Raw genomic sequence first — 27,650 nt, forward strand, 5'->3', positions numbered from 1 at the left:
GATTGAGGGCCCTGCTCAGTGAGTTTACATGTTAGAGGGAGTGGGGTATAGTGACACAGTAACAGAGGGATTGAGGGCCTGCTCAGTGAGTTTACATGTTAGAGGGAGTGGGGTATAGTGACACAGTAACAGAGAGATTGAGGGCCTGCTCAGTGAGCTTACATGCTAGAGGGAGTGGGGTAAAGTGACACAAAAGGTAAGGGTATGGTAGAAAAGTAGGTTCCAAGGAACCGGTTTCCCAGTGTATATATACCCTAAATAATGAAATAATAATGGGTTTCATGTGCTGACCAGTAGATTGCAGAAATTAAGTATCCAGGAAAACATGGTGGACCTGGTCACCTTACTGCTTGTTAGTGCTGGGGTGTTTCACAGATAGTGCTTGTGCTTTTTAAATACATCTATTTGCTGTGAAGCTTTCGTTATGGCTTTGATGTGCGGAGCTGTGGTCACACAACTGATGTGGTGTCACATTCATAACACTTTCCTGTTGGCAGAGTGCACAGGAACATCTTGTACCCCTCCAGAAAACCCCATGGTGATGTGCTGTTTTTATTATTTGGAACGCCATCACTCCATCACTCCTGTACCATGCTTCCAGGTCAGCACTCTTTCTGATATCCTCAAGCCACAGATCTGGGCTATTTTAGTGACTGTTATTTATTAGGATAGGCACCTCCTGTGTTTGGACCCCAGTAAACGACACCTCGCATTCTGGGAATGGTGTGCGATGGCTGATTTTGCTGATTTTCTGCCTTGCAATATTGTGTTAACGATGTCCAAAACACAGGCACTCTGTTGGAGCCTGACCGCTGCAGTGCATCTTTCTTATCAGCTGAGGTAAAGCGCCATACTGCTTTAGTAATCTTATTACAGGGAAAGTATTGGCACAAAATGTCTGTTCGCTCCAGGCCAATTATTCGATGAATGAATACCCTTTAGCCTTCATTTTCATTCCAGGGACAATTACTGTACATTGCTTACTGCGCTGCTGGCAACATTCTTATGAGAACTCGTATGAAAACCATTTAGAATCTCTCTTTCAGACACGGTAGCGGAACAATTTATCTTTGTTGAGCTACACTGGGTTTGAAAACAGCAGTAATATTGCAGTGGCCATTTTTATGACAAGCCTGTTGATATGGTGAAGTATGTGGCTACAGGTGTATGCTGGTTTGTGTATATAGTTTTAGATTGTAAGCTCACCGGCAATCAAAGTACTTTGTATAAAAAAGCTTTAATAGCTAGATGTCTGCTCACAGGCATACCTTTTGTATTGCTCTGTTTATATTGTACGTTCTCCCACAGTTGTACAGCGTTGTGAAATATGTTGGTGCTTTATAATTGGCAGTAATAAATAAATATACGCTTCAATTTTTTAAAAATTGATTTTATATATTGGGAGTATCCAATCATGTTTATTTTTATCAATATATCTTGATTTGTTACTGCTTATTACCCCCAAATCAAGAGTAATTTAAGAATAATACAGCACAAACAGCACTTTGAGGTGAGCGTTTGTCTGCATGGGAAATGATAGCACAGTTGTTTGAGTCCGTGCAGGATTCAATCTATCCAATTCTTATTTTTATGTACAGCTATAGAGTTAATGTGTTAAAAAGGTACTTCCTTAACTGTGCAGAGTCTGCATTAAGCACCCACTAAATTATGAAATCACTAGGTCAATCCTAATGCTGTCTATGCTTTCCCTGTCCTAAGTAGGGCTTCATGGGCACATTGGGTATTTTAGAAGTCTGACAAAACCAGGGGTCTCCCAGCACCTGCTGTCCATCTTCTCTTCTGTGGCTCTGAGAACTTACACATCAGCCCATCCAGTGTTGGCTAAGACTGCTGCCCAGCACACTCAGCCATGTGTAATATATATGGTGCTTGTAGTACTCCTTTCTTTAATGTGGATTATTCACAAAGCTGCTGATTGAGAGCCACAATAAATGTGCTGGAAAAGTTGAAGAATTTACCTATTAACACCATGTGTATGTGTATAGATTATCATATAATATTTAATCATGGTATGGTGTCATGTCAGCAGATCAGTTTTGAATTAGTCAGATCTGTGTTTCTTCTTGAACCTCTGCCTCCTGCTTTTAATTTGTGCAAATGAATGCACTGCTAAATAATTAATAGCTGGCTCTCCATTTGTATTGGCAGTAGTGAGCTAATTGCTGTACCGCACAAGTCACCACGTTTATTTCACTCCTCATGATTTGTTACTAATTCATTCTTCTGGTTTACCACCTATTTTTATTCACTAGATTGTACTGGTCAGCAATGGCATTGGTGATCACTACAGAGAGATTCACTATATTAGATAAATGTGCAGACTTTGGGTTAAAACATTGATAGACCAGAAGTCCTCCACTAGGTATGCATATATTCCTTGCTGGACTGGCATTCGTGCTTGGTAATTATTTGATTTAGCGCATGATGGCAATGGCCAGATTTATCCAGGGTTAATAGATGATCTATTAAGTCTTCCTTATGTGAATCTTCTGTCAAAATACTTTATTTGACAAATTGGTATGAAAGGAAAAGCAAGCATAACAATTACATATGTTTACAACATAAAGTCTGGTCAGAGCCAGGTATACAGCCAGCAAGTACTATGGTGGGATTCTCTAATAACATGTTAAAGGGTGGACACAGCCATGTATACAGTCAGCGAGTACTATGGTGGGATTCTCTAATAACATGTTAAAGGCTGGCCACAGCCACGTATACAGCCAGCGAGTACTATGGTGGGATTCTCTGAAAACCTGTTAAAGGCTGGACACAGCCACGTATACAGCAAACGAGTACTATGGTGGGATTATCTAATATGTTAAAGGCTGGACACAGCTACGTACACAGTCAGCGAATACTATGGTGGAATACTCTAATAACATGTTAAAGGTTGGACACAGCCACGTACACAGTCAGTGAGTACTATGGTGGAATACTCTAATAACATGTTAAAGGTTGGACACAGCCACGTACACAGTCAGTGAGTACTATGGTGGGATTCTCTAATAACATGTTAAAGGCTGGACACAGCCACGTATACAGTCAGCGAGTACTATGGTGGGATTCTCTAATAACATGTTAAAGGCTGGACACAGCCACGTATACAGTCAGCGAGTACTATGGTGGGATTCTCTGATAAGATGTTAATGGCTGGACACAGCCACGTATACAGTCAGCGAGTCTTCATTGTGGGATTCTCTAATAACATGTTAAAGGCTGGCCAAATCCACGTATACCGTCAGCGAGTACTATGGTGGGATTCTCTAATAAGATGTTAAAGGCTGGATACAGCCACGTATACAGTCAGCGAGTACTATGGTGGGATTCTCTAATAACATTTAAAAGGCTGGACACATCCATGTATATGGCCAGAGAGTCTTCATTGTGGGAGTCATAAGATGGCAGGACAACAGTGAGTTCTCAGTTGGGAAGAATGCCAAATTAGGATGTCATGGAATTTAAATGACATTTTCTATAAATCTTTATTGCATACAGAATTTGTAAATAATATATGGATGTTCTATTATCCAGTATTTGCTTTTCTTCTTTTGCTGATGGTGTGAAAGTTTATTAGCAGGGACAAGGAACATGTATAACATTGTGACACGGTTTATATGGGAGCAGAGCTGTGAAATCTCAAATTCAGAAATTACATACATTCATTACATTACATGGAAATATGGTGCTTTGTGACTTAAAGGGACACTATAGTAACCAGAACAACTACAGCTTATTGATTTTTTTTTTTCTGGTGAGTAGCATCATACCCTTCAGGCTTTTTGCTGTAAACACGGTCTTTTCAGAGAAAATGCAGTGTTTACATTACAGCCTAGTGATAACTTCACTGGCCACTCCTCAGATGGCTGTTTACAGATCCTTCCTGGGTCATGGCTGCCTAAAATGCATCCAAACATTCAGTGTCTCCTCCCTCTGCATGCAGACACTGAACTTTCCTCATAGTGATTCATTGATTTAATGTATCTCTATGAGGAGATGCTGATTGGCCAGGGCTGTGATTGAATCATGCTGGCTCTGCCACTGATCTGCCTCCTTGTCAGTCTCAGCCAATCCTATGGGGAAGCATTGTGATTGGATCAGCCCACCACTTCTGAAGATGTCAGCAGACAGGTTACTATTCTGAGTAAAACAGCATGCAGAGTTACAGCTTCAGGCTTGAATACAAGTAAGATTTTGCTATTTATAGGGAGGCATGAGCGGCCCAGGAGGGGGTAGAGGGTGGTTTTAACACTATAGGGTCAGGAATACTTGTTTGTGTTCCTGACCCTATAGTGATCCTTTAAGCTTCTCAGGTTTTGATGGGCTACATAGGATACTTCTGTATGACTATCTTCATTTTGCTTTTTAAACTACTTGAAAATAATTCTGTATAATTATCTGATTTAAAGGGACACTCCAGGCACCCAGACCACTTCTGCCCATTGGAGTGGTCTGGGTGCCAATTCCCACTACTCCTAACCCTGCAACTGTAATTATTGCAGTTTTTTATAAACTGCAATAATTACATTGCAGGGTTAACTCCACCTCTAGTGGCTGTCTACTAGACCGCCACCAGAGGCAACTTCCTGATTTATAACAAAGATTTTCTTTGCTAGAGCGTCGCTGGACGTCCTCACGCTGTTTGAGGACCTCCAGCGTCGCTCATTTCCCCATAGGAAAGCATTGAAAATCTTTTTCAAGGCTTTCCTATGGGAAGCGCTAATGCGCATGCGCGGCATTGCCGCTAATGCGCCGCATTGCCGTGCATGCGCGGCATTGCCGTGCATGCGCATTAGGTCTCTTCGGCCGGTGGGTGGAACCAGTCTCGCCCACCGGCCGACGGAATCAGTTGGAGGAGCGGCGCGGAGGAGGAGACAGTGACGAGGGACATCGTCGCTGCCTCAGGTAAGTGACTGAAGGGGTTTTCACCCCTTCAGCAACTGGGGATTGGGGGGTGGGAGGGAGAGGGGACCTGCAGTGCCAGGAAAATGGATTGTTTTCCTGGCACTGGAGTTTCCCTTTAACTCCCGGTGCATTCATGATCTGAACCATCTTCAATCTGGATCTTTAACCACTTTTAACTCTGCTAAAACACACAAAAGCAAGTTTCTTTTAGAACCCGATCTGTAACACTAACAGATGTGTTTTTTTTTTTTTTTTTTAACCCCTATTGCTGCCTTGACATTGATCTTTAAATACTTTATAACCTGATATGTTTCAGAATACAGCACTGGACTAGAATACCCCCAGCCAGGCCAGTGAGTCGCTGCCATCCAGGTTGAAAAGACTTGATATTGATAATGAAGAAAGCTATAAATTATTCTGCATTATTGGGTGGAAGGGACTGGAGAACCATGATTTTTGTGTAACTGCGTCTAAACCGTTTCACAAAATCCAGTGGACTGGGCCTTTTGAACTATTTGCAACATAACTACTGCACTCAGAAGTCGAAATTATTATGATTGGGATGCTGCCGTTAAACCTTTTGGTTCCAATCTAGCATTATTGAATATGTACGAGCTATATAAACTGTAATAATTCCCATCTTGTGTTTTGGTGCCTCTGGGTGACATGCTAATCTTGTGTGATACATTTTGTCTAGCTGTTTTTACATCATTCCTCTGTATGATATTTACTTGCAGTTTTTGTTCCACGTATATCTCATATCCCCTAATTCCTCTTTTCTTTTGACTCCCCCATCCCTTACTATTTGTGCCTTTGTTTTTCTGTCTCATTCTGTACCATCTTCTTATTCCACCCAATTGTTTTCCAGCCACTGTCCCTCCTGCCCCATTTATTGCTTGTCCTGGCTGTAAATGTCTGTGCCTTGGATTAGGCCATTAGTGAACTTGAGTATGTTTTCACACTTCTTTCATTTTGTGTTTCCAATGGTTTATAGACCTCATTAATCCTCCGTTAATCTCGTGGTATTTGGCTTACCCTAGTAGTGGTTTATTTTCATGTATATTAACTGTTGAAAGATGCACTGGGGCGTAGAAAAAAACTAAGTGCATCTTAAACAGCTCTGTCACCTTCTGGGTTATATTCATATTTTGCAAGCATCCCTGATGATGTCGCCACCGCTTGAGGAGCGGTGGCCTGTCGGGGTGCAACTAAGGTGAGTTATACTTTCCTGATACTGTCCCCAACAGACACCGCCATCTTCGTTTTTAAACTCCTTTATTTATCAGGAACCCACGTCATTGATGTAGTCTTTCATATGCATTATTATTATTATTGCCATTTATATAGCGCCAACAGATTCCGCAGCGCTGATGTGTGCTGATGACTGTGGAAGAGACCATGGGAGTGTTTGTGTGTATATAATATATTATACTGTATTATTATTTTGTTTTAATCTTGTAATGAGGGACTAAACTTGACAGCAGTAGCTCTATTTTTTGGTAACTTTTTATCAAATCAGATACGCTATTTTGTATTTTGTCATATATTTTGAATTTGGAATTTCAATAAATATTGAGTATTTTATAAAGATTTTCTTTTATGATTTGCTCAAAATTGTGTGTGTGTGTAAGGGGGGGAGGGGGGGCAGTGGGTGTTGATAGAGCCGCATTATGTCACCGTTTATTTTATAAAGATGAGGTAAGACCCAAAGGTTTCAACAATTCAGTCCCTGATTAGGACTTTTTGTAGTTCTTGTTTTGTGACTGCCAAGTTGGGGGAGTAGCTTCAAGAGATTCCAGGTGGGACTTCTGAGATTGCTGTCCAGAAGAGTGCAGTTATAGGAACAGCTAAGATACTGCGCAGAACCCTCAAACTCCCAGGCCTCTGGTAGAGGACCCGAGAATAGAAATAAATACCCCACCCAGGAGGGGTGAGAAAATACATTTTTCAAATTGTGTGTGTGTGTGTGTGTGTGTGTGTAAGTTGTTTTAGACTGAGACAGAAACAGAGGATACAGAAAGGTGAAGATTCCATGGCAAGACAAACCTCTACGTGGGGTGCACCACCGAGAGATAAAGGATGTGTCTCGCATTACGAAATCCTACAGTGGTTGGAAAAGGCAGTACTTAAAGAGAGCACTGAGACACTAATTGTATCAGCTCAGGTACAGGCACTTAGCCCCAGATTAATAGAAGCAGGGGTGTACCACACCAGACAAGACCCAAGGTGCAGACTGTACAGAGAGTACTCTGAGACAATCCTGCACATAGTAACTGGATGGGACAGCTTACACTGAGAAGCACAACCAAGTTGCTGGAGTGGCTTCAACAGATTCCAGGTGGGACATCTGAGATCGCTGTCCAGAGGAGTGCAGTTCTAGGAAACCCAAATTTATTGCGCAGCTTGCTGACAATCCCAGGCCTCTGGTAGAAGAGAATGAGGAAAACACACGCACAGACATACTATAAATAATATGTTAAAATAAAATATATATATATATATATGAGAGATTATTTTAATAAGAAGAAAATAGATTCATAATTCATTAAATTGAATAATCAGCAAATATAGAAATGATTGCCCTTTGTATAGAATCTGGTAATTGGCAGGTAGTTGAGTAAGCGGTTTTATCTGACAAGCGAGTGAAGTGGACATACACAGGAATAGTTTTGTTGTCATGTAGTACAGATAGAAGATTTAGGGTACTGAGGACTGCAGCGCCTGTCTGTATCACATGTTGAGTGTGGGAAGTGGGCAGTCTGCAGGGTAGATTGGTACTAAGCTCCTTTATGTATATAATACAAGATTTCTCAAAGGGTTCTGAAAAGTATCTTTTTTTTTTTTTTTTTTTTAAAACCATGGTCTCTAATCTGTTTGCATTTATTAAACTGTGGCCTGACATTGTTTGTTTAATTATGTGTACCCCAGACACAAACTGCCTTTAACGTGGTGGGCTGAGCTCTGCTAGCTAGCACTGATCAGCAGGACTAACCGCTGACGTTTGTGTAGGTTATCTGACTGTGGCCTGTATTTCTTTGCTGAAATAACATCTTGTCGCATGGAATGCTCTGCTGATTTTGACAGAACTCAGTTTTTCTAGCAAGATGCTGCTCTTGGATGAATGCAGTGAGAGCTGTTTTTGCTGCTGTTAAATCTGCTTGGAATCATCATGGACCCAGCAACAGAAGTAGATCTTCTCCTGAACATCTCCATAGGTTCATCTCTCCCACAAGGCAAATGGAGCATGAGCTCAGGAATCCTATAGGAAAGCATTGGATTGGCTGAGCTTGTCAATTCTGATGATCTCAGGCAAGGAGGTGGGCCAGGGGTGGAGCCAAATGCCACCCTGTCCAAGCAGCATCTCCTTATTATTGAAACAATGAATCTATGAGTTAAGTTCAGTGTCTCCATGCCACGGGTGGAGACATTGAATTTCAGCCACACTGTGCAGCACTGCCCCAGGAAGCACCTCTAGTAGTCATGTGAGGAGTGGCTAGTGGTGGTGTCCCTAGGCTGTAATGTAGACCCTGCCTTTTCTGTGAAAAAACAAAACTGTGTTTATTGCAAAAAGCCTGAAGGGACTGATGACTCACCAGAACAAATACATTAAGCTGTAGTTGTTATTGTGACTATAGTGTCCTGTCCCTTTAAGACTCTGACACTGATTTTTGGCATATATTAAAAAAAAATAAAAAAATGCCAAGACTGTACATCTTAAAGGGACTCTATAGTCACCAGTGCAACTACATGAATTCCTGACCCTATAGTGTTAACACAACCATCTAGCCCCCCTGGGACCCTCATGCCTCCATAAATATAGTAACAATCTTACTGTATTCAAGCCAGAAGCCGTAACTCTGCATGCTGTTTGCCAAAAAAAAAAAAAAAAAAAGTCAGACATTGTATCCTGATCCAATCACAATGCTTCACCATAGGATTGGCTGAGACTGACAAGGAGGCAGATCAGTGGCAGAGCCAGCACAAGCCAACCACAGCCCTGGCCAATCAGCATCTCCTCATAGAGATGAATTGAATCAATGAATCTCTATGAGGAAAGTTGAGTGTCTGCATGCAGTGGTAGGACATACTGAATCACAGGATGCTCGTGCACAGCAGATCTGAGTGGATGGAGGCATATTATGCCTCCATCAACTTCGAAGTCCCTCTGGTTCACTCTGAGTGACTGCAACTGGAGGTGTTCCTAGCTTTCAATGTAAACACTGTATTTTCTCAGAACATACAGTGTTTACATGAGAAAGGCTGCAGGGAACTATAGTTCTCACCTGAACAACCTCATTAAGCTGAAATTGTTCAGGTGACTATAGTGTCCCTTTAAGAGTGCTGCCACTTATTTTTATTTATATAAAATGTGTATTCTTTTTTCCTAATGATACAAATGATTCAAATTATTCTTATGATCATCTTAAAGATACATGCATTGGATTCTTTATGAGCCGATATCGTCTAATTCAGGGCTTACCAAGGTTCAAAGCTTGGTCCTCCATTAATTAGACCTGATTCCTAGAACTATGTCTCTGTACCGCGTGTGGGACATCTGTGGAGAATATGAAGCCAGTGCTATTGCCATGAAAAAATACTTTGTCTTTGTATCTGACACTGAGAGCATAGCTATAACTGAACTCGGACATGCTAAATGCTAAGGCCTTCTCCACTGATACATTAGCCTTACTCCTAAAAACTGGGAAATTGGCCATAGGTTTAATATTAATTGTATTTGTGAGGGGTTTGTTTTTTTGTTTTTTTCGTTAAAATATTCCATCCACTTTTGCTCAGTGAGAGGGGTTGGCCTAGGAGACTGTATTTCCTGTGGAGTCAGGGGACGTAAAAGAGAAGTTCCCAGTGATACTGCTCACCCTCTGAAATAAAATCATTTAAACCTGTGGCTAGTACTTGGCGTTGACAGCAGTGAAGTAGGAATGAACAATCTGTGTGGATTATCCTAGTGTCCTGTCACTGGCATTCACTGCGGCTGAATGATAATGTGAGCTGCCTTCCCGTATCTGTGTGTAAACTGAGATTCTACCTGTGGTGAAACAGAATCATCCGGAAAGAATCCCAGCAGCCAGGTAGCAATGGATACTGACATTTGTTATGCAATCATTTGTATTGATTTTTGTAACTTTTTTTTTTTCCCCTTTGATTTATGATAAACTCAGACACTATTCTAAAATGTAACGATGTTATTGTGGTCCCCACTCCCTGCTCTGATAGTAACCACACAACACAAGTGAGGCGAACATGTGCCATTGCATGCACTCAGAGACATCCGAGGTTGCAATCCATGAGTCTCCCTACCGTACAGCTGTGTAAAGATATACATCAAGTCGGCTGAGCGTTATGGAAAAGGGAACTGAACTGAACACTGCCAAGATACACCAGATACAAAAAGCATTTTGCACAATCTACCCCCTCCCCCACCCACAGTAACCTGCAAACCTGTGATAAGTTGGTATTTCTATTGGCCAATGTGCTACAGTGCATGCATACCCTCAATAAAAATCTGCTCTAACACATTCATGGGCGCTCTTCCCCCCTCCTTTCCCTTAAAGATCTGCTCTATATTTTTCTACCCTTCCCTTAGTGTTCTGCCTTTCCATAAACCCCTGCTGCAAAGGTTTTTGTGCCAAATGCACTGGTTAAACTGTGAATGAACCAATACCCATACACACTGTCTCATACTCTTGGCACAGCCTTTGATCTAGTGTCAGAGATTTCGGATGGGTGTCATCGACTTGCTGACAAACCCCGAAATGGTGTAAAGAGATATACACTTGGGCATTGATTCTTTATGTTCAGAAGCTGTGAATTGGCATAAAAAGCTGTCTTGAATACACAGCAGGTCATTGAAAACTCAGTTTACAGAATTGTTTAATGAAACTTTAAAAGAATTATACTAGATGGGTATTTTCTGTAGAATTCTTGGAAAATTCCCAGAATTTCACTAAAGCATTCTTTCAGGCACTTCACATCTCTATCTTTAACAATATTCATTTTAACCAAGTTTTGCATACAGCATCAACAAACCCCAAATTTTCGCCCAGCTGGTAGCTTAACATAACCTCATTAACTAAACATTGAAATAAGTGACCACCAAACTGGTAGGAGCCATGGTAATCCTAAATGATGAGTGAAACTGCCTGGGATGTGCTGGGGCGGAGGGTGGGATACTTGCTGTGCACAGGTTTATGAACAAGGCTTTCATTCTTGCTGTGGGACCTGCTGAGTCAGTGGAGTTTGTTTTTTTATTTTGCTTGTTTTTAATGCATTATTTTTAATTTATTATCCTGTCTTTATAGCACATTAAAGAAGAGTGGCTATTTGTTTTCTCCGTAGTTCTTCCTTTAAAAAATAAATAAATCTGCTTTTACCCCTTATTGTTAGCAGCTGTTATCTTCTGATTGTTATAATTATTAAGTACATTCTTCTGTTTGCAACCCATCAAGTGGCGGCATGCAAAAATCTTACCGGTCAGTTGCCCTGACTGGGTCAAGTTCTGTCTTGCAGTGTATGAAATAAAGCAGGCCATGCTGTCTGTCACTGAGCGTTTGTCTCTCGGGCGTTCTCCGGTGACTGCCATCGGGTGGGTGAAATCATTGCTACTTTATATCCCTGCTCAATCTTGGCAAACATTGACATATATTCTGTTCATATATTTTTGTACCCTTCTAATAAAACCATAAGCCTTTTTTATGTATTTATCTATTTATTGAAAAACATAAAGACCCTTCATGGCAAACATGACTGTGACATTTTGAGAGCCCTATCGCTAACAAATTAGTACTTTTTTTTTTTTTTTTTTAAATTCTTTATTTTTGCAGTGCTTTAAATTTCACAGACATGCTTGTGTTTCCACGACAGCAGATACATGCCAGTGTGATAATACATATTATACATTGTCGCGGTAATCGTTAACAGCGTTTTTTTTGTTTTTTTTGTAAGCATAATAAACAACAAGGTGATGATAGTTAAGTAGTTTTACAAATCACGAGTAATGGCATGCATAACATTGTAGACATAGAAGTGTTAAGCGGGCTATAAAAGGTTTAACAGCTAACTCTGATTCATGCCTTAAATTGCATCAGTTAGTAAGGTAAAATGTAGGTAGAGACACATAGACATACCAGCAGGATGCAATGTGTGCAATTAAGGTAGCTTAAAAGGTGATACGTAATGAATATGTGACAAATTAGTACTTTAAAACCATAACAAAAGAAGTTTATTACAGTTAAATTTTGTCTAACTTTTCTGCTGTGCAATTAACATCGTGGTAAACACTACAGGCATGAGGTCCATAAGTGCCTCCATGCATCGAACGGATATGGTGCTCTCCATAACTTATAGAGTGCTTCCATCAGAAACCTTGAATGCTGGGATTAGCCTACCCTGTTCCTCTCTGTGACATTAAACTGTAAAACACATTTTTTCTGTGGCCAGGATGAGCTGTGGAGATTTCATGCACAACTTCTTGGAAAATGATTCACTGCTGAAGATTGATACGGTCATCCCTTGTCTGAGCTGTGAAGTTGAGTAATTTACAGGCCTTTGGGCTGTCTTTGAACTGCAGGTGTGGGTACCATGTTTACAGAACAAAAAACATTTTAAAATAATTTGATGGAATGAAGAATAAAGTCCAAGTCACGGACTAATGAAGTCTTCTAATATTAGTGGGGGTTTCAATGGCTTCATAACAGTTCAGAAATCTTTCTTCCTAATACTATGTCATTCATAAGAATATTTGGTACGAGAGTAGTTTTATGAGTAGCTCTCATATTTATCTATTTTTACATCCCACTTTTGGTTTACTCTAGACATTTTGTGCAGTTGAACATCATTCAATGATACAAAAACACATCTGTCTACCATATAATGTGTGTATACTCTAAATTGACTAACTGATGGCATACTCCCCTCTCAAAACATGGCTGGCATGGCTTGCTTTAGAAGATACCCTGGATCTCTTACAGTGTATAATAGGCGGTCAATAAATTTAACAGGATAAATAACCTATTTTTCCATTAAACATTTTATTTTTGCGCCCCCTCTTTATCTTCTAAAAAAAGATTTGAATTCCCTTTAATCCAAGTTTAACAAATGACACTGTGTAGAGCTCAGAATCACCAAGGGCTAATTGTAGTTATTTTGTACAGTTATAATTGGTGTAACCTCACCTTCATTGCGCTGCTCTAGGGATCAAGAGCCACGACTAATACCAAGGTGATGTCATTTCTCCCCGAGGCATCTACTCATTATGTCACTGCTTCTGATCATTTGGAAAGCTGTGTTTCCCCTGACCTTTTCTGATAATAGATCAAACCTTCCCAAACCCTGGGGCAAGAAGGTTCTGACTTCTAAAAATATTCCTCAGCATTTTCTGAACTGTCGGAAGTTATTACAATTTCAGTAAGACACTAAGAATATTGTGTGGCATGACTCAGACAACGGTCTCAGTTCATTGTTCACTCCCAAATGAGGGAGTGGTAGAGTTAAAGGATTATGTACAAACACTTTATTTTCATCACATTTAAACCTTCAATCACAAAGAAAACTACAATAAAAATCCGAGTTAAGATTCCTAGCCTATTATTCAACATCATCGCAGGCTTCAAAAAATATATTTCTCTTAACAGGAAGGTGGACACTACAAAGGAAATTATCTATTTTCACATTTGATCGTTTTCTTTTTTTTTTTTTTTTTACTTGCTGTGAAGAATGTGTAGATTAGGGCTCAGCATTTCTAATCCACGCCACTAGGCAGGCATTAAATGACTTGCCCCTGCAAGGGCTGAATATCTGCTCACCTGGACTGAATTTTCTTTGCTCTCATCAATGAAAACTATAACATGCATATTTAACTATAGTTCCCCATTAAAGAGGCACTGCCCACCACCCACCCCAAAAATCCTGCAATGGCTGTCTCTAAGTGCTGGACAGGGGGTTTTGGTGGTAAGATCAGTCCTCATAGACCCAATGAGCTGCTGTAGAATGGTAAAAGATGGCTCTATCTGTAGCTGCAGGCAAGCTCACTAAACAGTGCATCGTCACTACATGAATAAGCTGTATAATAAATGATAAAATAGAGGGATCTTTTTATCTCATTCAGTTCTCCTTTAATATGCCTTTGGTATGTTCACAGAAGCAATAGATTCATTTCTCTCTGCAGCAATAACCGCATGCCAAGCCATAGGCTCTTTAATGTTTCATTAAACCACCCACTGGTTTTAATTTCCAGCCCACGTTCTCCTCCTTCCCTCGCAGTGTTGATACAGCAGTGTTTGCATACACTTCATGTTTAATAATGTAAATATATTCTTTACTCTCTATGAATGAGAAATGCCTGGTTTGGGCATTTTCCTCATCCTTTGATTGTCAGATATACTCTTAGAGATTGTACAGTGGCTGCACACAGATTCTACATTCAGTGATGAAACTGACTGTTACCTGTGCAGATTTAAATATGTCTATATAGGGTCTATCCTCTTGGAACAAAGAGTTAAAATAGCATAGGTGTCAGAGCAAAGAATTTAGAGGGGCAGGACTGGATATTTTCATTGTTGCAATTATTTTGCTAAAATTAAATTAATATATATAGTAAGCATAAAGGGATCTGCAGAAACACTTTGTGACTGCAAGTAGGGTATTGGGATGGAGTTCCCAGGAACGACGCTGTGGTTAATGGCAGACCATGACGTTGCAATTTTCTTGTGGATGAACTGACTGCGTAGATTTATGGCTCGCTTTGTTCCGGGCATAAGGTCTAGGCTCTGTGGTCAGACCTGTTTCTAATATCTTTGTGTCTAACGTTAAAGGAACACTGTAGGCATTATAACGGTTTCATCTCATTAAATTATAGCGCCTGGAGTCCCCGGCGCTGTCTCTCCATTCAGTGTTAAAACATTTTTGATTAGATTAGATTAACACTGAATGAGGGTCCCTGGCTTCCTATAACCGGCCCCCACTAGAGGCATGGCTAAGGCAGGGATTACACTTCCTTGTAGAGGTACTGATTCATACCTGCAATGACACTGTGATAGGCTGAATGTGGTCAGCTGACACTCTTTCAGCCAGTCATTAGCTAAGTAGCACAGAGAGGATGGGCTTCTGAATACTCCTATTTAGCATTAAAACATCAAAAGCAGTTTAATGCTAAATGGAAGGACAGCACCCGGGCACTTAAGACACTATAACTATGTTAATGAGATGAAGAAGTTAAAATGTCTACAGTGTCCCTTTTTAAATTACACAAATTGAGTATGTGCTGAGAAACCAAGGCTATCTCTTCATTTTGCCCTCTTCTCCCCTCTAAAATCAGTAGTGCGCAAGTCTGCAAAGGTTTGCCCCTGTTTTAGATTATTGGTCTACAGCACATGCCTGTGTAATATGGCAAGTAAAACCGTGGACCTGCTGTATGCACTTCAATCCACCCTTACTGCAGGCATTCAGCTGATCCTCCTATAATGTAATCCTAAAATTCATATATACCAAGGCTGTCTGTTTATAGCTCCTTCTCTCTCCACTATTTAACCTACGCTGTGTGGTCAGACCTCTCCTCTTTACATGGAACTTAGAAAGGGACCTTTATATTAATACTGGCTATCTAAAGGAACAACTTACAACACACATACCTTGAATGCTATCATATGACTGTAATTTATTGCCCTAATTTGTTTTTGAAATCCTGGAAAAGTTTTCTAAGGTAAAAAAAACTAAATAAATGACTTGCTAAGATATAATATTAACTGGAGAGTAGGTGACTCTATGTGCAATAGGAGGAGACTTTACATCCACAAAGAGCCTAGTGAAATCCATTGGTGGTGGGGGATCTTTATTCTACTACAACACACAAGTCCACTTCCATGTAGAGCGCTCCAACATCTGTATCTCTGGCTCCTCTTCGACAGTAGGTTTAATCCAACCTATCATGTTTCCAGTGTTCACCATGTCAAGACCCCAGGACATACTTGTAAACCAATGGAAGTTGAATGAAGACTTTATGGTTAAATAATGCATTATTACTAACAATCTCTAATTCTCTTTACAAAAACAAATTAACACAGCAGTGAGATCACTGCTTGAAGCATGGAGAAGCAGATGTTTTGCTCTCTGGTCACCCTGGAAGGCACTGCACTTTCTGCTTCATGATAATCAGTGGTTTTCAGTCATTCTAAATGTTCCAGCTAATTATTACTTTCTTTAAGAATATTTACCTTGTTTCATGCTCTAGGTCAGGGGTAGGCAACCTTTTAGCAGCACTGTGCCGAAATAGGATTGTGATGTCCCGTAGCGTGCCGGTCCTATTTTTTTAAATTGAGGTTTGTATGTTGCCGTGTTCTGCTTGTGTTATTTATACTGCAGTTGCTTTGTATCGTTGCATTTGTGCGTATATGAGCTATTATATTGTATATGTTCATTAGTAGTTTGTGGTATCGTGGATGACACGTATGAATAGGGGCTGCTTGTGGAATTGTGTGTATGTGGATGGTTATAACATATTGTGTGTTTGGTGTGTGTATATGTGTGGGGCTGTTTGGGGTATTGCATGTGAGAGAATGCATGTGGAGTTGTGTGCATGTATGTGGATTGTTAGTGGTGTTATGTTTATGTGGATTGTGTGTTTGTGTGTGGGCTGTTCGTATTATTTGAATGAGGGGAGGGTTATTGTGCATTTCTGTGTATATCTAGCAGTGTGGGTGGCTTCCCTGGGGTCCAGTGGGGACCAGGCTGATCAGGAACAGGTCAAGGACAGGAGCTGTAACAGCAGCCGCGGGCTGTTTTACTCCAGTGTGGATACCCATTCACAAGTGCTGGAATGAAGTGATCTGAGATCACTTACTGTATGCATAAATTGAGGATTGTCCTTCACCACCTTTTCGTATTAGCAGATATCTGAAGTTTCACTGGGACTCTTGATAGGCCAGAGCACGCCTTGAGTGCCGTGCAGACACCTTGATTTGATACATGTGCATTGTTAATGTTTTGTTTTTCTATTTTCTCCCTTGTTTTAATTATCAGTATTTGATCTGCACATTACAGTTATAAATTGTCCATATGCCCAATGTGTCACCATATCACAGTGCTTTAACCCCTTAAGGACACAGGACATGTGTGACATGTCATGATTCCCTTTTATTCCAGAAGTTTGGTCCTTAAGGGGTTAAATGCATCCAGGATTCAGCAGGTTAAACTCCTTTCAGCTACCTCTGTGCCCAGGCACACACGTAACCATTTCACAGCTGAGTCTCTTGGTAGCACACTTGCCACTGAAGATTGTGGTATGACAGCGTGCTACCATGACATACATTCCAGTTTTGAAGTTACAGGAAGCAGAGTCCAGAGGACTATTGACATTGGTATTGATAATGGCTTAGTAGTAGCCGCACACAGGACCAAGCCTTCTGTCTTCCTCTCACTAAGGAAGTACTTCAAATCCTCAAAAACCACAGGGGAAATGATCTCAGCCTCTCAGATAAGGCTTGCTTGGAGACAGTTTCACAGCAGCAGTTACGTAATCGTTATTTTCCTTCCATTTAAATAATAAACATGTATGGAACTAGCCATGTGTCAAACACGGCTTCTGTGACATGCGGCGACTCCTTTCCCTACGGAGCAGGGAATGCCTTGGAGGCTCATTCTAACCCATTCATTGTGCTTTCACATTATGATTTTCAAGTATGTTTACATTGTTTACGATTGTATTTGTTTGGTTAGTGGAAGGTTGTTAAATTGTTAGCTTTTTGGAAGATATTTAGATATTTTGGTTTTTTCTTTACACTTTTTAATTTTAATACAATAGAATCGTTTTAGGAAAAGCAGTTCTCTACCTGTTTAATAATTGATTTTGTTTTTTTGAATGGTATTGTATATCAAGCTTCGTTCACAGCATTGAGTAAACTGAGTAAACCGAAAAGGTTGACGGGTATCCTGCTGTAATACGTTTTTAGCTAGAGTAAGGTGTATAAAAAAGGTAAGATTGATTTGCCAGCATCCAGTTTGCATCTAAATAAGCTTTTTCTATCATATATATATATATATATATATTTAGGAAGAATCCGGAGACATAGAATTTTGTACGTTGTGGAAGTACAAGTTGCACAGCATCCGTCTGAAATGGGCCTCTGTAGACAGAAACATGAGCCACTTGATATGCTTACCTGAAGAACTGGATTTTAGTTTTTAATTTCTTTAAAGGATAGATCGGAAGGGAAGGGACGATATGCAGAGGAAGGGAATTCTCATAACACGCAGGCAGTTGTCGAAATTTCTTAGGAGTGTTCTTGGAGGAGAGGCAAATGAACAATATACTTTATGGTAGCTGTAGTTTGAGGTGCTTTAGTAGACAACCTTGCATGGGAAGACCTAACTTTTTTTAGATTTAATGCTAAAAGAGGAATATCTACGGAAACGACTGAAGGAAGAGTGAGCTAAGAAGATATGCTTGGCTGTGTTTTTTATGGACAAGTTTGGTGTGAGGGAGAAATGTGAGAAGTGGGTTATAGTAATGGAGCGGGGAGAAGCAATTCACTTACTATTTTACTACTTGCATACAAAAGATCCTTCTGTTTAAGTTAAAAATAAGTGGATGCAAAATAGAGGACTGGTGAGATGCTCACACCAAGGCAGCAAGCTTGTCTGGAAGTGTTGATGAGACTGGGGTGATTAAGTTATTTGTTAGAGTGTAAATTGGCGACATTCAAAGTGCATATTACAAACTAGACAGAAATAGCTGAAAGGAAAACATGATTCCAATTCGGCTATCGTAGCCTAAACATGAATATCCACTTGAATTCCTTGTAGCATACACCTGTCAGTGATAAAAGGTGGAGATGGATGAATCTGTTTGTTAGAAATTATAAAGATTAGACAATAAAGTAACATTTCAGGCCAACATAGCTGCATTGGAAAAAACATGTTTACTTTTACTTTGATCTAGATTGTGGGCTCTTAAAGCAATAGGGTCCTCAACATCTTCTGTATTTTTGTCAAGTTTTGTATTGCCTCCTCGATGTATTGTACCCCTGGACAGGGCTGCGGAATGTGTCCGTGTCCTTTTTAGAGAAATGTTTGACGGCTTGATGGGTTTTATTTCATTGTGACACGTACACATATTGCTGTGGACATTCTGATTTTTCATTTAGTAATGATAAGAAATAGGCGTTTGCTGGAGAGCTCTATAGTTTGAATTTTAGACATATAAGATCTATAATACATTGCTGGAAATGTCTAACTTTAACAGATGCATGTCAGAGGTTTTTTAAAATATTCGAAACCGTGACTATGCAACCCAGTGTTTTAGGCCAAAATAAAAGAGCGTCTGACAATTTAGGAGTCATTTGGTTTCTTTATTCACATGTAGAGGTAAAGTGAAATGACATACTGTTTTGGTTTTTTTTTTTCTTTCTTTACTTGTGTTTGGAAAGTAAAGTAAATTGTTGCACATGGTTTATCTGCCTTATCCAGAGGACTCTGCTCAAGACAGATAATAGTTTTTTGCAGAGTCAAACTGTGCTATTCTAGAACATTGCATGAACGAATATATCCTTTTACAGCTTGGCAGTAAATATTACTCTTTATTTATAGACCCACATCCCCCTGGGAATAAACTGACCAAAATGCAGATGGCTCAATACATTTTACGTTAAAACAAAACATATGTATATTTAATATTTGAAGTCCTTTGCTACTAGCCAGGCCTTCAAAGACTCGCAAGGGATACATTTCCACTTGCCAGTATAGTTTTATTCAAAGTCTTTATAATTAAATGTTTATTGCTTTCGTAATCTGACATTTGAATTACTTTCCAAAGCGGAGATACATTGGCTGCTCACTCTTTAGTAGACATGCTCCATACTCGCTGCATAGTGAGTAGAGGCATGAGTGAGATTTTAATCTCTATTATTTGCTTATACTAATTAATTTTTACTTGGTATTGGTAACTTTAGCTGGAGACCAAATTTGGTCTTTTAATTTTTAAGTAGATGGCTCCTTAATACTATGGGAATTAGGGGCTGCAAGATGCAACAGCGTCAAGAATCAAATCGGAACTTAATTTCCGAATGAAACTCTGAACGGAAAAAAAAATGACCATATTTTATTCAAACACGAATGGACAAACTGTGAGCATTCGGCCCTGTTTATATGACAGGACAGTCGTGAATAGTAATAGGAGGCATCGCAAGATCACAGAGGAAGGTAAATATTGTGGAAAAATGTATTTGACCACAGGAAATGGAGCTGACCTAAGGTCCTCCTTTGGTCAAAGAAGGTCAAGTGTAGGAAAAATACATAAGACAAAGTAGTCCCTAGTTTGTCTTATGATTAAAGAAAACTCAAGGAGAAAGGAAGAGAATACGAACAGATCCTGAGAGAGGAGGAGGGAACAATACGAGAAAGGTAAGTTTGGCCTGATAGTGCCTCCTCCATGTTAACTAAGCTGTAAGCATTGGGGACATATGGGCTATTCACAGCAATTGCCATGCTCTGCCAACCCATTGTTTCTCATAGAGAAGAATGTTTTCTGCTTGAGAAGCATTGGTTGTATTTGACTTCATAATTCTGTGCATGGTTATGCTGAATGGGAAGGAAGTCTGAGAAAAAGGGGCAAATAATATCTGTCACCAAAACTCCAAATTAGGATGCAATGTTTTTGGTGCTCAAGAGTGTCCTTTTAAGTGGTTTTAAATTGTTGATGAGTTATTGGGCAACAAAAAAAGAAGTAGCACTGGTGCCTCCAGTGAGTTAATCAGCGTAGCATGTTGCATTAATTCACTAGATTTAGCGAGGTGTAGAGTAATGCAATACATGCAGCTTGTGATTCAGGTATGCAGTAAACTCGGCACGGTTCAGTAACTAGTAGATGGGACACCATGTACAGTAATGCAATACATGCAGTTTGTGATTCGGGGATGCAGTAAACGCAGCACGTTTCAGTAACTAGTAAATGTTACACCGTATACAGTAATGCAACACATGCAGCTTGTGATTCAGGGATGCAGTAAACTCAGCACAGATACAGTAACTAGTAAATATGACACAATGGACAGTAATGCAATTCATGCAGCTTGTGATTCGGGGATGCAGTAAACTCAGCACAGATACAGTAACTAGTAAATGTGACACAGCGTACAGTAATGCAACACATGCATCTTGTGATTCAGGGATGCAGTAAACTCAGCACAGATACAGTAACTAGTAAATATGACACAACGGACAGTAATGCAATACATGCAGCTTGTGATTCGGGGATGCAGTAAACTCAGCACAGATACAGTAACTAGTAAGTGTGACACCGCGTACAGTAATGCAATACATGCAGCTTGTGATTCAGGGATGCAGTAAACTCAGCACAGATACAGTAACTTGTAAATGTGACACCGTATACAGTAATGCAACACATGCAGCTTGTGATTCAGGGATGCAGTAAACGCAGCATTTTTCAGTAATTAGTAAATGTGACACCGCGTACTGTAATGCAATACATGCAGCTTGTGATTCGGGGATGCAGTAAACTCAGCACAGATACAGTAACTAGTAAATGTGATACCGCGTACAGTAATGCAACACATGCAGCTTGTGATTCGGGGAGGCAGTAAACTCAGCACAGATACAGTAACTAGTAAATGTGACACCACGTACAGTATTGCAACACATGCAGCTTGTGATTCGGGGAGGCAGTAAACTCAGCACAGATACAGTAACTAGTAAGTGTGACACCGCGTACAGTAATGCAATACATGCAGCTTGTGATTCAGGGATGCAGTAAACTCAGCACAGATACAGTAACTAGTAAGTGTGACACCGCGTACAGTAATGCAATACATGCAGCTTGTGATTCGGGGATGCAGTAAACTCAGCACAGATACAGTAACTAGTAAATGTGATACCGCGTACAGTAATGCAACACATGCAGCTTGTGATTCGGGGAGGCAGTAAACTCAGCACAGATACAGTAACTAGTAAATGTGACACCACGTACAGTATTGCAACACATGCAGCTTGTGATTCGGGGATGCAGTAAACTCAGCACAGATACAGTAACTAGTAAATGTGACACCGCGTACAGTAATGCAACACATGCAGCTTGTGATTCGAGGATGCAGTAAACTCGGCACAGATACAGTAACTAGTAAATGTGACACAGCGTACAGTAATGCAATACATGCAGCTTGTGATTTGGGGATGCAGTAAACTCTGCACAGATACAGTAACTAGTAAATGTGACACCGCATACAGTAATGCAATACATGCAGCATGTGATTCAGGGATGCAATGAACGCTGCACGTTTCAGTAACCAGTAAATGTGACACCACGCACAGTAATGCAATACATGCAGCTTGTGATTCAGGGATGCAGTAAACTCGGCACAGATACAGTAGCTAGTAAATGTGACACAGCGTACAGTAATGCAATACATGCAGCTTGTGATTCAGGGATACAGTAAACTCGGCGTAGATATGACACCGCGTACAGTAATGCAATACATGCAGCATGTGATTCAGGGATGCAATGAACTCTGCACATTTCAGTAACCAGTAAAGGTGACACCGTGTACATTATTGCTGGAAATACTGAAGGGTCTAATCTGTCTCCTATGTTTCCCATTGAAACCAGGAATGGTCTAAACTGTCCCTGCCATTTCTTTCTGTGAGAAAATGAGTGTGACTGTGTAGACGTACAAAGTAATATGAAATGTCCAATGTATATCTCTTCGGAATGTATCATAGCTTCTCATTTATGCACACTTGATTTCACCTGTACATTCATTGGAAAGCATAAATCTAAATCACTTGCACAAGCGATGTGGTGGCCATCTGCATTTATTTGTGCCAACAGATTCATTCATTCTTTTACTTTCCGCTAATGAAATGTCAGTCTGTGAACTGCTCGTGTGTGCAGTCTGCCATTGATAAAGTTTGTTGGCAGGATATCCCGCCAGGGTCTTTTTGAAAGACAGAAGTGATGGGACTAGGCTGTATTGTTCTTTTAAACAACCATGCCTTTATCACCATGCAAAAAAAAATAAAAATCATGTAAAATGACCTTACAGACACTGCCGTGATGTTTCAGGGGATCATTTAGTGCCAAGGAACTGCGGCCCTTTTGAGTTGATGGCTGCTCCATTGTAATTGCCCCAGTCAACTTTATTTATGAAGCTTTTACTAGGGTGCGGTGTGCAGCAGTATAAACAATTCTTAAATGGACACTATATAGGCACCAAAACAACTTTAGCTGAATTAGGCAGTTTTGGTGTATAGATCATGCCCTCACCGTCTCATTGCCAAATTCTGTCACTTAAGAGTTAAATTACTGTTTATAGAGCCCTTGTTGCACCTTCCTGCATGTGACTTACACAGCCTTTCTAAACACTCCATGTAAATAGAGATCTAATGTTTAGACTTCCTTTATTGCAAATTCTGTTAAACTTAAAATGTTTTTTCTTTGGCTCTGTTAATAGTCTGTAGACTCTACAGGAACCTCCTGTGTATGATTTAAGGGACACTATAGTCCGCAAAACAACTTTAACTTAACAACATTTTAGTGTGTATAGATCATGCCTCGGAAGTTTCACTGCTCAATTCTCTGACACTTAGGAGCTAAATCACTTTTTGTTTCTGTTGATGCAGCCCTAGCCACGCCACCCCTGGCTGTGACTGACACAGCCTACATGAAAACCAAATGGTTTAATTTTCAATCAGCTGTAACTTACATTAAAACTTTTAATCTCCTGCTCTGTAATTGCATACAGGAGGCTCCTGCAGGGTCTAGCATGCTATTGTAGCGGATGGCATTGGGCTATCCTCAAAGTTTGTTTTAAAAATGAATTTTGTGTAATTATTCCCATGTATAGCTGTATTGTATGTACCATTCGACTGATTGTTCGGTAGTTTTCATTTCGTGTTCCATATGAATGAAAACTACCGAACCATCAGACCACCCCAGAGAGAAGTGTGTACCTCATTAAGCTTTCACACTTTGTAACCGCAAACTAATTGACCATGCAATCGTTACTTTGTATATATCTGGGTGGTTGTCGTTTGGCATACGAACCGCGTGGCGGCGGCCATCTTACGCAAGAAAATCTCAGCGGTGTTTGGTCGTCGAGTGTCTGGAACTCAAATCGGACACTCAATTACCCGAACACCGGTGAGACCTCCAGAGCTCCGTAACTCCCGAATGGAGGGGCCAACCAGCCCCTCGTTCGGTAAAATAAATATCCCGAACAAGGGAAGTAATACCAATACCGATTTAACTTTGGATGGCAAGTATTTCTATGTATTTTATCTCCCGAACAGAGACCGACCGCAAGGCCAAAACACATGAAGCCCTTTTCGGATACTGCCTCGTGTGCGGTCGGTCAAATTGCCTCTTCCACCTAACTCCCGAACCCCTGGACCGATCTGGGTGAATTTTGAATATGTTAGTCACCCAGATCAGGGCTACCAGGGGGTACCCATTATATAATTCTATCGGACTATTTTGGGGTACATCCAGAAATCGGGTAAAACTGCAGTATGTATAAGTGGATTATGTGTCACACTGAGGGGAGGAGATGTGTGGGAGGTAACAGTTACAGTATTGGATACCGTACTAATTAATGTGAATCCCTCCCTTGCATGGGAGAAAGCTTTAAAATAAGGTTGTGTGATTAAAAGTTCAGTCTGCTCCTGATGCTGTGTGTCGTCCAGTCATTGGGATCTGTATTTGGATATTCATGGATTACTTTACTTGCTGTGATTATTGTTATATGGGATTTTATTACTTGTTCCTGAGCCTCACTGGGATCTTTAGTGGAGATAACCTGTGAAAGACCAGCTCTCCGCTACAGCTTTTAACAGAGAACGAGATAAGAAATTCTAAATTAAATAGATGTACACATTAGATTACTCTTTACAGGAAGTGTTTAGGAAGACTGTGTATGTCACATGCAAGGAGGTGTATCTGTGTCTGTATAAACAAAGTGATTTTAAAGGGATACTGTAGGCATCAAAAAAAACTTTAGCTTAATGAAACAGTTTTGGTGTATAGATCATGCCCCTGCAGTTTCACTGCTCAATTTTCTGCCATTTAGAAGTTAAATCCTCTTTGATTCTGTTTATGCAGCCCTAGCCACATCTGCCTTGGCTGTAACTGACACAGCCTGCATGAAAACAAAATGGTTTCATTTTCAATCACGTTAACTTGCTGTAGTAAATGTTTCCTGCTCTGTAAATTGAACTTTACGTTCACTACACTCAAGGTACTGGTGCCTCTATCTTACTGTGCCTAGGCAGCCTTACTTTTGGGGCAAATCAAAATAAAGATAGTTGTGCATCTGCAGTTTTCAGCTTCTACATGTGTGAAGGTATTTGCTAGACATTGGGTGAATATTTCTTGTATCTCCACCAAGTGCGTTTCTTAGACTAGGTGTGTACTGATGCAGAGTTTGTAAGGTTATCTGATGTTCTCACTGCATTTGTTTACTTTATTCAGTTGTGAAGTGTTCATTTTCCGGGGAGTGCCTCTCTTATGGAAGTTATCCGTCCTTGTAAATACAGATAGTGACCACAGAGTCTTCATGTATAACTGTGAACAGCGGCTCTGCTGAATGAGGTGCTTGTTCTGAGTCCAGCTATCTGCATAATAAAAGCCAAGCTATTTTGGCAGGAAAAGGAATGACTGCTCAACCTTTACCAGTGGGGAAAGCCTGCTTGTGGAGCGGAGCCAAGACGGCCTGTTTAAACTGTGTGAATAGTGTTTATTTATCAGAGGGACCGGGCCTTACAATGAGGTTCCAAAGAATGAAGTTACAGAGAGTGCATGTTAGCTATGTCCAAGGGCTTAATTCGAAGGGACGGGGACTAGAAACCCATTCTGTGTATATACTATAATATGCTGTATTAGGGGACAAGTTGCTTCCTTAAAGAGACAGAGGTTAGTAAAACTTCCAGAGGAGTGGTAATCTGGTGTGTCTGAACAGCTGCTTGAAAATGCAAATACTGTGTAAAGACTGTTCATGTTCACACAGACACATCTTTACAATAGGCGAAAACCTTTATGTGTATGTGCCAGGCCCTAAAAGATACTTGCCACATTGCAGAGTCCATGACACATTTGCTAGGGGAGTCATTCTGTATTGTGCATCTATTATAGCGAGGGGTCATTCTGTATTGTGTATCTATTATATCGAGGTGTCATTCTGTATTGTGTATCTATTATATCGAGGTGGCATTCTGTATTGTGTGCATCTATTATAGCGAGGTGCCATTCTGTATTGTGTGTATCTATTATAGCGAGGTGCCATTCTGTATTGTGTATATATTATATCGAGGTGTCATTCTGTATTGTGTGTATCTATTATAGCGAGGTGTAATTCTGTATTGTGTATCTATTATAGCGAGGTGTCATTCTGTATTGTGTATCTATTATAGCGAGGTGTCATTCTGTATTGTGTGTATCTATTATAGCGAGGTGCCATTCTGTATTGTGTATATATTATATCGAGGTGTCATTCTGTATTGTGTATATATTATATCGAGGTGTCATTCTGTATTGTGTGTATCTATTATAGCGAGGTGTCATTCTGTATTGTGTGCATCTATTATAGCGAGGTGCCATTCTGTAATGTGTGTATCTAATATAGCGAGGTGGCATTCTGTATTGTGTATCTAATATAGCGAGGTGGCTTTCTGTATTGTGTATCTATTATAGCGAGGTGTCATTCTGTATTGTGTATCTATTATAGCGAGGTGTAATTCTGTATTGTGTATCTAATATAGCGAGGTGGCTTTCTGTATTGTGTATCTATTATAGCGAGGTGTCATTCTGTATTGTGTATCTATTATAGCGAGGTGTAATTCTGTATTGTGTGTATCTATTATAGCGAGGTGTCATTCTGTATTGTGTATCTATTATATCGAGGTGTCATTCTGTATTGTGTGTATCTATTATAGCGAGGTGTCATTCTGTATTGTGTATCTATTATAGCGAGGTGTCATTCTGTATTGTGTGTATCTATTATAGCGAGGTGTCATTCTGTATTGTGTATCTATTATAGCGAGGTGTCATTCTGTATTGTGTATCTATTATAGCGAGGTGTCATTCTGTATTGTGTGTATCTATTATAGTGAGGTGTCATTCTGTATTGTGTATCTATTATAGCGAGGTGTCATTCTGTATTGTGTGTATCTATTATAGTGAGGTGTCATTCTGTGTGTGTTTTTTGAGAAATAGCCATTTTGGGGCAATGTTCCAAAAGGGGATCAATCCGCAGGAACATTGTAATGGTTTCTATGGTGACTGCTCTGTACTTAGAACTTTGTGACAGAATTACTTGTGTGTGTGTGTGTGTGTGTGTGTGTATGTAAGATATATGTTTACATGTTTTGCTATTTGACCTATGGTCCTGTATGATACATTTTGTGGATATGTAGTTAATTCTTCATGTTTCTTTCTCTCCCAGACTTTGTGTGGACAGTAATGACCGCACGCTTTCGATTGCCTGCTGGCAGAACCTACAATGTACGCGCGTCAGAGCAGGCACGAGACAGACACAGCACAGACGTGGTCTGCCATATTCTCCTTCTGGATAACACTGTGCAAGCTTTTCGTGTAAATGTAAGTATTGAAATGTTCTCTAATCGTCACTTATTTTCTAGGGCAAACCCCGCACATCAACTCTCCTGCTTTACATGTATAATGGAAACCCACAGCATTTGATCTGCTAGGAATCCGG

The 27,650-nt window shown here is 40.2% G+C and overlaps 1 protein-coding gene across 1 annotated transcript in view; it reads left to right on the top strand.

The window, feature by feature from the left end:
• PTPN4 (protein tyrosine phosphatase non-receptor type 4) overlaps positions 1 to 27,650 on the top strand; it is a 77,888-nt gene that overhangs the window by 8,053 nt on the left and 42,185 nt on the right. Inside the window, exon 2 of the mRNA XM_063429232.1 lies at positions 27,378 to 27,532. Coding sequence (XP_063285302.1) covers positions 27,395 to 27,532 — 138 coding nt within the window. The 5' untranslated portion in view covers positions 27,378 to 27,394. The remainder of the gene's footprint in view (positions 1 to 27,377; positions 27,533 to 27,650) is intronic.

Source organism: Pelobates fuscus, chromosome 8 (genome assembly GCF_036172605.1).
Source record: "Pelobates fuscus isolate aPelFus1 chromosome 8, aPelFus1.pri, whole genome shotgun sequence".
Classification (NCBI taxonomy): domain Eukaryota; kingdom Metazoa; phylum Chordata; class Amphibia; order Anura; family Pelobatidae; genus Pelobates; species Pelobates fuscus.